This window comes from Notothenia coriiceps, unplaced genomic scaffold, assembly GCF_000735185.1.
Source record: "Notothenia coriiceps isolate Sejong01 unplaced genomic scaffold, NC01 NC01_scaffold00035262, whole genome shotgun sequence".
Classification (NCBI taxonomy): Eukaryota; Metazoa; Chordata; class Actinopteri; order Perciformes; family Nototheniidae; genus Notothenia; species Notothenia coriiceps.
The window spans coordinates 556554-567608 of record NW_011367963.1 but is presented as its reverse complement, the minus strand read 5'-3'; the positions used below and the strand labels follow the sequence as shown (position 1 = coordinate 567608).

General features: G+C 39.6%; 1 protein-coding gene across 1 annotated transcript; it reads right to left on the bottom strand.

Annotated features, from left to right (window-relative positions):
- Window positions 1–2316: 2316 nt before the first annotated feature.
- LOC104962709 (NF-kappa-B inhibitor zeta) lies at window positions 2317–8710 on the bottom strand. The gene is made up of 7 exons (XM_010791203.1): window positions 7946–8710; window positions 7733–7850; window positions 6757–7051; window positions 5102–5207; window positions 4584–4730; window positions 3002–3062; window positions 2317–2671 (listed from the first exon to the last, which is right to left on the bottom strand). Exons 1-7 carry the CDS (start codon window positions 8042–8044, stop codon window positions 2466–2468), a joined length of 1032 nt encoding a protein of 343 aa, XP_010789505.1. The 5' UTR covers window positions 8045–8710; the 3' UTR covers window positions 2317–2465.
- Window positions 8711–11055: the final 2345 nt, after the last annotated feature.

Below are 11055 nucleotides of genomic sequence, written 5' to 3'. Positions count from 1 at the left end.
TGTGCCCTCTCTCGACGTCGAACCTACAGTTTGTGACTACCAAATAAAACCCTCGAGCCCGGCCTCTTAAGTATTTTTGTTTCAGGTCTCAGTCTCCGAGACTGAAGTTCCCTCTCAACGGTGCAGTTAAGACTTTCTCGGGAGAGAGTGAGCTATCTGGAAACGTGTAGTTAAGACTTCTCGGAGAGAGAGCTATCTGGAAACGGTGCAGTTAAGACTTCTCGGAGAGAGAGGCTATCTGGAAAATTGATCNTGGAGAAAGAGATGTCCTGTATGGGTTGATTGTTGGTAATGCCTCGGGGTTCCGGTGGGCATGTAAACAAATGCATAATGCTGCGCTATACTTTGCGGCCTCACCCGGTTGCATAGCGACGCTTATTGTTTAGGTGTCTTTTAATAAGCAGGTAGTCCTATCATTAGCTAGAACTAGCTAGATCTGATCGGTATGGACATAAACGCGAGTAAAGTCTAATCTGACGGGAGAGAGATCAGCTGCTGCTGACGAGTCGACACGCAGCTCTGCATGATCACATGCAGCGGTGAGCGGAACAAAACACACTTCAGGTTAGAATATCACACGTAGCTATTTTAATTACCTCTCAAACTACCGTAACTAGTTATAGATATGTTTAGTTTTACTGTCGGGTCACTCATTACTGATCCGCAAGCTGCATGATACTGACGGACTGTCAGGGTCAGGCTGTCAGCGCTCCGTTTATTATTCCCGTATTATTGCAAATTACTGTACACTTTTGAATAGTTAATCTACAATAATTTGTTTGTTTAATATCGAATCATATCAATTTGTTTTAAAGCTCAATAAATAACAAAGAAGACCTTTGACCGGCACTAAATATTCTAACGGGAACTCTGCTACAAATCAAACGTTTGGCAACACTTTGGATTTTTCAAGAAAGACGGTCAACTTGAAAAATTGCTCGCAAATTGTAAACGATGCTGTGCCGCTTTAAAGTACACAAGTAGTATGAGGAACTTAGCGACGCACATAAAGAGGCGACATGGGGTCTGCGGCTGAAAAGAAAAACCTGAAAGCTAGACATACGAGTTAAATCACTCAGTGAGGTGTTCTGTCAGAGAGAGTGGTGTTTAGTTTACAGCAGACTGTGACTGCCAATAATAGTTTAAATGTCTTCCTTACAGTAAGCAGTTATGAAAGAGCTGTTTGTGAAAGGTTATTTGTATTCTTTATTGTTCATATAGAAACCACTGCTTTCTGCTCACTGGTGAGTTAGCCTATGAATGAGTGTTAAGCACATCAGGCTGGCAGCTGTATGAGCATTGCACTATGGTAGCTGTTATTTGCACATTGTTAATCCTGGGCAATGCATCCTTAAATTGTTTAACTTTGAGGTGTTATAAAATTGTACTTTACTCTGGAGACAGAGAACACTACTATACTTGTGAAAAGGCCAGTTTGTGAAAGGTCCAAGTGTTTTTTTTACGGTAAAAAATAAACAGCATGATGGGATGCGCAGTACTAGTAGAGAGAACCAAATATATAAAGCACTTATTTGTTAATTTATGATTTGCTGCATATAAGGAATACAACAAAATCCTCTGTCGTACCATATTGAATTGTATCATTATTTTGCATCGTATTGAATCGCATCATATCGCCCCGAATTGCATAATGTTGAATCAAATCGTATTGAACTGTATCGCAACAGGGGTGAATTGTATTGTATCGTATCGCCTGGTGTTTCAAAGGTATCGTTAATGTATCATATCGTGGCAACGTATCGAGATGCGCATCGTATCGGCCTCAGTGATGGAGATGCACATCCCCAGTCTGAACTGCTTCTTAAAAACTTGATTAGTTTTCCCATAGCATGATCACTTGTCATTCACCATCATTTTCTTCAAATTTAATTTTAATAGTGCTTTTAAGTTGTAACGAGCTGTTCTGAATGTCTTTTTTATTTTTATTCAAAGCTTATTTTGTCTCTTAGACTGCCCTGTTAATAGAAATGTGTGCATGTCTTTGTGAGTGGCAAACTGAGAATTGGGATTGATAAAGTTGGCCCACTGTCATTGTTGTTGGCAAGTTTCCTAAGTGTACGTTTTATCAGCTTATTTTAACTATGTGAGAGCATGTGTTGTCTAGTTTGTGAAGATCTTTCTTAATTTGCATGTGTTTTAGCACATTTTCTTTCTTTATATTTCAATAGTTTTCTGAATCTGCGGCCCTTTTCCCTAATGAAAATGTTTCTGGGCTTTGTAGCCCATTTGTACTTGTCGGCCACCGTACTAAACGCCAACGAAATATGGAGTGAGGCAGAATATCTTGTTAGATAAAACCATTAATGGTTTTCACAACATTCTTAACATTTTTTGGGATTTTAGATTTAAAATATAAAACTAATGTTAGTGTGGCCTAGTCTTTATCTGCAGCTGTGTAGAAATCCCAGCTTTAGTCACTATTAATATGCATGCAAAAATAGAAGCTAATGAAAGAGACCATGATGGTATCTAACAGAGTGTCCTACCATGGTATGAAGGTAGCTGCACATCTGCAGCAGACACTCCAGCGTCTCCATCATCTGCTCCTGGCGCAGCATTTGGAGTCTGCTTTGACTCGGGGTCATGCTGCTATTTAGCTGACGTACGGTGGCCTTCAGAGCCACAGAAGCGCACTGGATGACGCTCATTTCTGAGAAAACACACACATTACTATATTTTTTAGACTACATCCACTCAAACAGTCTTCAACTTTAACATCTAAACATTCCTAAACCTATCTGTAAAATGGTAACTGACAAGAAGAATTATATGAACTTATTCGCAGGATTTATTTTTATTTTGGTTGAGTCAACTACTTAACTTGACACAGATACTGAATGCCTGATACTACAGCTTTCATGCCATATATTGATTTGACTTGTTCGTTTTATAATGCCAATTAAGTGATAGCATGCATTATTGTCAGTATGTTACAACAAAGTGGGTTTTTGGAAAGAATTGGAAAGGTGACAGTATTTACCGTAGCTATCAGTGGCTTCGACGTCGACATACACACCATCCATCATTGTGTGTTTTAGAACCTATAAGGAAAACATAAACACTAGTTCAGGATAGAAGTTCACACACACAATGTACTTTACTTGAATATTTACATTTTCTGCTGCTTTATACTTCTACTCAAGACGGAAATATTGTTTTTATTATGTAAGAGAAGTCGACTGCACTTTAATCTATATTAATACTTTTAATTCAATACTTTTACTTTAAATGAAGGATATTAAGACTATGGTTCTTCTACTGTTACTATATAATGATTGTGAAGACTTCCACCACAGGATATCAGTGGTGTTGTTCACTAAGAGTGGATCGCAAGGAACGCACACCTGGCGTCTTCAGATGTCTGGAGGCGTCTGCCTAATACTGACAGTATTATTGCTGTTCAGTTACATCAGTCAAATCTGTTTTTTGTACAAGACAGTAAGGGGCAGATACAAATTAATAAACAAATACCACTTTGTTTTTGACTTGGTGAGTCACCATAATACAAATACTGTGTGTTTGTTGACCCTTATAATGTTGTTCTGCTTTCTACTGTATCTGCGGAGAACACGCCTGTCTTGCCAAACAACATCTACAGTTTGCACTTAGAATGTGCTATTTCATAAACACAGTTGGAAGAAAAAAATCTATCTTTGTCTCTATTAGATTACCTTATTTGTGGCAGCCTGTCAGAATATTAAAGGGGCCGTATTATGATAATTTTCAGATTCATATTTGTATTTTGTGCCTCTAGTGTGACATGTTTCCACACTTTAATGTTAAAAAAAAAACACTTTAGTTTTTCCCACAGATGAGACGCTAGGAAATGTAACAATAAGCGTTATTATACCACGATCATACCACAAATAAAATCTAGTTCTTTGAAAAACAGTGTGACGCATAATGACAGGTTACCCAAGTTGCTCTTTGGCTGCACCCATGAGAAATTAATGACTTGCTGTACAATGTGTTTAACAGAACCGGCTCTGTTGCTTTTTGTCACATTTGTTCCTCTTATCAGTTGACAGATATACTACCTCGCGCACAAATAAAAGCCTTCCAGCCATAAAAGCCTAAAACAAAGATCTGAATAACTTGTTTGACTCAAAGTAACCTACGTCTGAAATACCTTGTGTCTCATGACAAACAGGAAACCCCATCATTACCACAGTTTAAGAGGGTATTATTTCTAATTTTCAGGTTCCTATTTATATATGTTTTCTCTACTGTGACATGTTTCCATGCTTTAATGTTCAAAAAGGTCTTTATTTTTCTCATACTGCCTTTGCTGCAGTCCAGTCTGCTCTGATTGGTTAGCTGGCCGGCTTGGTTGTGATTGAGCAACCACTAGAGATGTCCCGCACTTTAGCTTATCACGTACGACTTCCTTATTCATGGGAATGGACAACCATTCAAGCCTCTCTACAATTATGGTGGGAATTTTGGGATTATAGCCTTTGCAGACCATTCACATGCACAAAGAAATATACAACTCCCAACAGGAAAGGGAAAACCCCAACAAGCTTAATAGGTCCTCTTTAGAGATGAAGGTATGCTCTCACCTCCAGGACTCTGATGTAGCCTTTCTCAGCACTGAGGTGCAGGCAGGTCTTTCCTAGGTTGTTGGTCTCATTAACGTTGGCCCCGAGTCGGATCAGATCTGCCACCATCAGGTGCTGGTTGTGCTTTGCTGCATGGAGCAGGGCGGTCTATGAACAGAGAGTTACAAACATTAATGAGAGAATGTGACTTACTTGCTAATTGGACATAAATAATTGAGTATACAATATGATCCAATCAATCTTAACAACCCACCTGTGGCATAGATTATTTTAGAAGCAGAGTGTGTTGATTTGCATTGCAGAAGGTGGAGAAGGTATTTATGTCATTATTCTTTTAGCACATTAGTTCTTAAAACCTTAATCTTAAACATGTATTTTACAGAAAGTATAAGCATAAAAGTTCCGATTGTCCAGAATTTGTTATGCAATACAATACAGACAGTTAGGCTAATCTTGCACCCCTTGATATTTGTTTATGTTTTTTTTTGCATTAACAAGAGATGTAAATCTTATAGTACCATTCCATCAGAGTCTTTTAGGTCCAGGCTGTTGAGCGCAGCCATCCTCTTTGCGATAGCGTAGCCTAGCGCCCTCTTCCCGACGCATACCACTTTATGGAAAGCTCTGAAAGAAACATCAGACATTAAAAAATGACTTCACACTATCAGTATTTCCTGACACCAAAAGGCAGTCCTGTAAAAGGGTAACAGGTCTGAACCTGGGTTATATAGCATGTGGTTAGCGGAGGTATTTGGAAAAGCCATTTTTGCTTCTAATTACAAGAAGCCTGCGGCCTTCAGCGAGATCAACAAGCTGAACAACGACAACAGGTCTTTTTTCACAGCAGATGTTTTGACTTGGCAAAGAAGAAAACAAGGATGGGTGTAACAACTGTAGTAACAATGTGATCAAGTGTCACTTAAGGTAAATAAGGTGTGACATTTAGCAAACATGCACACTGCCAGGAGGTGAAGCAGCTAAATAGAAGTGAGCCATCATCAGTCTCAATAATGAATACGGTTTTATCTTTAAAGAGCAAACTAGGATCAGCTTTTCATTATTAAGACGCCACACAGGTTAAATAAAACCTTTGCACTACCAATGGATAAAACATATTGAAAATGTTGACAGCATGTGGACTATTAGCCGAGTTTCTTCTGTGCCCCTTGGGTCTTTTGGGGTTTACTTTCTTATTTTTCAAATGTCACAATTGTAACTAAATGTAACTTGACTATTAAAATACCGCAATGTAAATTGCGTTGAGTTGTTATTATTTAAAAATATGGCCCCTACTTAAAGTGGACCTATCATGCTATATTTGAAATATATATTGTAGGGCCATACCTATATAAAACATGTCTGTGAAGTTTTTTTTTCAAAATACCAAACAGATCACCCATTGTAGCCATGCCTCATTCTGTTCAAACCCCTCCTTTGAAACCCTGTTAGAGAAACGCGGATCTTGGGTCCTTTGCTTGAAACAAAAAAAGAGGAGGCGGAGCTAATGCCTGATCAGAATTCTTTTTTAAAAACACATGTACTCTACAGTACAGGTTAGCGCTGAGTGTTAGCGAGGCTTGCTAATGTAAACAAATACGAGATTACGTCCAAAACACGTCAGGCATTGTTTCTGATAGCAACTTTCTGTGGGTCTGCCGCCGCTATGACGTCACAGTGGATGGAAATCTGGATCAGCTCCGTTGTAGCCCCGTTTTTAGAGATTTGGGTACGGAGGAAAAGAGAGGGGGTTGTGTTTTCCCGACACTTGGTGAGTTCCCTGACACACATTCATGTATAAAAGACGTACAATAGTGCATTTTGCATGATAGGTCCCCTTTAAGAAAGTTATCTGCTGGTCTAACAATGGAAATTTGTATCGACAATTGATGCTTGGATTTTCATTTTCACCGCCAACTCAACTGCATCAGATGATAAAGATGACGCATGATGGCTGACTGGGTGTTGTAGTAAAATACGCGTTGTCTTGTTTTGTTTGTTCAGAAGTGCTCATTTGATCAATTTTTCTAAGAATATTTACCAAATAATTCCTTTTTTTGTGTTAAAGTTGGCACCGTTATACATCAACACCAATTATTCGTACGTGTAAACCAACTTGGCAATAAACCCAACTCTGATGCTGATTTCCAAATACATTTACAGCCACTAAACTTACGTCCTGCCGTGTTCATCGGGAGCGAGCAGTACGGCGTTTGAGACGTCCATGAGCTGGCTCTCCTCTTTCTTAAGCTGAGCCAGGAAGTAAGAGGAGTTGTTCAGGTTCCAGTCGTGGTTCTGAGGGTCGACACACTCCTCTCTTCTTCCAAAGTTTCCCATGCTGGAAGGCTGGAGGCTGGTGTGCATGACGCCATCAGGGGACAAGTTATGCTGGTAGTCCATTGGGAGGGGGGAGTAGCTCATGTAGGACTGGGGGCTGGGGATCATCTCATCAGAATCATCACTGTTATAGCCTGGGAAACGGTGAGAGGATGTGGCATGTAAGGACTGGTAATAGATGCAGTTATTATTCGACTTAGTTGAATACTCAATGCTGATTGGTCAACTTTAAACATTCGGAGGTCTGCTATTTTTCGCTAGACTGTTGCTAAGGAGGATTAAGTGACTATGTGCAGTCATATCAATCCACAAAGAGAAGTCGGGTCAATTTAAAATACATTTGTTTCCTCCGTCAGAAACACCTTGGAATTCTTCTCAATATTATTTTGTATTTGTGGAGAGGAACAAACCTTTGGATTCATGGTTTAACTATCCCGCAGACGAAAAGAAGGGAAAAAGAGCGCAAGAGAAGGAAAGAGGTTAAATGACAGAGTGCTGGACATCAGAGAAATCAACAGAAGAAGGTAAACACTAAAGGGAATGGCAGAAGAAGACAGACAGGAACACTATGGGCTCTGGCAGTGTTAGAAGACGGGTTAATGGAAAAGAAAATGTGAACAGACTTGAACAGTTGCAGAAAAAGCTTGATCAGTTCTGCCATCATTTTATTTTATGTTCCTGTGCCGCAGCAGAATGGACTACTTCTTCATAGCGAAACAGTACGATAATTTTAAAATCAATCAAAGTAATTAGAAAATCAATATTGTAAGTAGCAGGGTAATAATAGCATGTTTATCAAGGTTTCCATGACTTACCAGTTGTAGAGGACATAAGAGGTGGCGGGGAGTGGCAGATGCTGCCAGTCCTGAGGTCCTCCTCCAGCACCTCCACGATAATTGCCAGCTCCTCCAGGCTCTGTGTGGAGCCTTTTCTCTGCGAGTGGTATGCACAGTTATATAAACGGCTTCTTAAAACTGGCACGTGGTTTACAGCTTTCCATAAACCTGCTTCGTACACTCAACACTCACCTTGGCGGTTCGGCGTCCCCTGCGAGTTTTGACTCGTTGCTTGCCTCCTGTTGAAGAAGATGTCAAGTTCAGGGTTGAGGACTTTACAATGTTTTCCATCAAAGAAGAGTGGAATATATTTGGCCTACCAAAGGTTTTTGTTCCTTCCTGTTGGTTTATTAGCCAAACAACCTATTCATACAGAATATACACATTTTGGTTTATACGTTCATAATTCCAGAGTTGATTTGATGTTTTTACTTTTTAAATCACATCTGTAATTTCCTATTAAACCAAGATTAAAATAAATATATTTAAGTTACACACCAAAAGTTGTTTTGGCTCCTGAAGAATTTATTCCCCACAAATGATTTAAAATTTAAAATTGTTTTCCAGTCCAGAAACGCGTAAGTTCCCTTTAGTCATCATTGAACCCCAACGGAGCTATGTGGCTTTATATGTTGAGATTTCTGTTTTCCTTTGAGCCCTTGCAACTTCTCACGGTTAGATTGAAGACGTTTAAACTGTCATTTGGCAGGTTATGATGTAATCAGCTGCTATTTAAAAATAGTACTAACCCTCAAACTTCTACTCCTATTGTGAATTTCAGCTTATTAAAAGCATTTTGGTGAACTTGGCACTGAAACTGGAAGCTGTTCCTATTCAAATCTGCACACATTTTGAGGCTTAAGCTTCCAGTTATTTAGCAATGACCAGCGATTTCAGTTTTTTCTAATTTAAATGTTACTCATAAGTATTTTTGGGAGAGAAACTCCCTCTGGAGCGAACTTTGGGATTTTAGCCTTTGCAGACCATTTACATGCACACAAACGTATAACACACATTAAGATCATTCAGACACATTTGCTCTCAGACATCTCACTATACCAAATCAAGCTATTTGCTAGCAGTGTAGATAAAGAAGGAACAAACAATCCCGACACCACACCTACAGTACATTACTAACTTTAATAGATCAGGGGCCGTATTCACAAAGCATTTTATGTTACCGCTAGGAGCGCTCCTAACTCGCGCTAAAACATTTTACGTAGGAGTTTTTTCTTAAAAGTTATTCACAAAGCCGCTGAGACCTACTCATACTAAGGATAAATCACTAAGAGTGACGTGCCGTTGCTATGGATTACGTCGATTCTCGTGCATGAGTTTAGAAGCGGTCAGTACGGTGATTGGTTGTTCAGAGCAGGCGGTCTCGGTGAAACTCATCCGCAACATCCCACAAACGAGCCCACTAAATCACCGAAAAACAAGGAAATAGCCTAGGCTAGAAATGTATTCCTATCAAATAGTTATGGACAGTGCAGTTAGCAGAATACACGCATGATGACAAGTTTGTGCAGACCACGATAATGACGTTGTATATGCACGTTAAAGAGAGAGAGCAAACAATAAAAATACGTAAATTGCATTAAATCAAGGAGGCAATTAAAAGCACCCTGCAAACTATTATCCAATGAGCATATTTCCAGCACTTAAACACTTTCAATAACAGCCCATACCGCCGTTAAAGCCCCACAACAATCTGCGTGTTGATGGAATGTACTTTCTTTCTATTGACAAACACGTCCTCATCTTTTGATGGCGCAATTATTTTTATGTGCGTCCCGTCAATAGCACCGACCGCACCGGGCATACCTGCAATTGCCATGAAGTTGGCTTTGATCCTGTGTAGTTGTTGATTGTCCAAAGGAAACCGGATAAACTGTTGGATGATATGTGTTCTAGAGATCGCGTTGATGGTTTGGTTTATGGCACGGCTGACTGATGGTTGCGATATTCCTAAATCGTCGGCATTGCAAAGTTGCATTTTCCCTGTTGCTAAATATCGTAGTGTTGCCAAACATTTTATTTCCGGACTAATCGGGTTATTCCTGTTAGTCGGGGATGTTATTGCATCCCGCACTAATTCCACAACAAGTTTGATACCCTCACGATTTTGCCTATATCTCTTGATCAATTCACAGTCTTCCATTGTCTCCAAAACATTTCGTCTCGCAGCCATTTTCAGATTCTTTGTGAATAGGTCTTACTGAGTTAGGAGTCCTCTCGAGGACTTTTAAGCTCTCCTAAACTTAGGTGCTACTTTTAGGCCTAAAATACTTTGTGAATTGCTCTTAGTGAATAAAATTAGGAGTCCTACATTTAAGACTGACACGCCCATTATGTTTAGGAGTTTCTCCTAAATTCGCCAGTTAGGAGCTACTTTTAGCCCTAAGATCCTTTGTGAATACGGCCCCTGGNGGGAGAGTTGCCACGTCAATTCTGAAGAGCCTCTCTCTCGATAGACCTTTGCCACATCAATTCTGAAGAGCCTCTCTCTCGATAGACCTTTGCCACGTCAATTCTGAAGAGCCTCTCTCTCGATAGACCTTTTAACTAGTTCAGAGAGAGTAATCAACATATTTGGGGAGATAGACTAAACAGCTGGGAACACGGAATCACTTGGGTCTGACGCCTATGGTCTCGAAGATTTCACACCTTNATATATATATATATATGCCTGCACCACGTCTTTTTGTCCGGTCGGGTCTTGGAAGACCAGAAGCTGTGTGGTTCATAAAAACATTTTCTTACTCAATATGATATTGAGTAAGAAAATGTTTTTATGAACCACACAGCTTCTGGTCTTCCAAGACCCGACCGGACAAAAAGACGTGGTGCAGGCATATATATATATATATATATATATACATATGTATTTCTATACTACCAATAGAAATACATTGCTTTTTCTGTGTGACACGAAAAAAATGGGAAATCATGTTAGTGAACACGAATCAATAGATTATATTTATTTTGTGACTATTACACGAAATGCCGTGAGACTGGGTTGACTCATCAGCACTAAAGCTCCACAAAAATAAAATCAACAATAAAACAGGCCATAAATTCACTAATCATAGAGTGCATGGATATTATTATTGTTGGGGAAATATTTTCCAAGGCCCATAACTTTGACCCAGTTTATCAGTTCATACTGTCCTGACTGAGCACAGGCACTTGCAACCCTGGGTGCTGTGCTCTCAGTGTTCTGACTCCCTGTTCCTGCCTGTTGGCGTCAGCTGATAGAGGTGTTATCATTCTATCTTGTTATGCACAATGTTGATTATTCT

Bases quoted from the DNA above. Each gene is read 5' to 3' on its own strand.
- LOC104962709 (XM_010791203.1), bottom strand. From the start codon at position 8,044: ATGGAAAACATTGTAAAGTCCTCAACCCTGAACTTGACATCTTCTTCA. The intron at 5,208-6,756 runs GTAAGTTTAGTG...TGTTTCTTTCAG, and splicing joins CCCGATGAACACGGCAGGAC to AGCTTTCCATAAAGTGGTAT. The intron at 2,672-3,001 runs GTAAATACTGTC...GTGTTTTCTCAG, and splicing joins CGAAGCCACTGATAGCTACG to AAATGAGCGTCATCCAGTGC.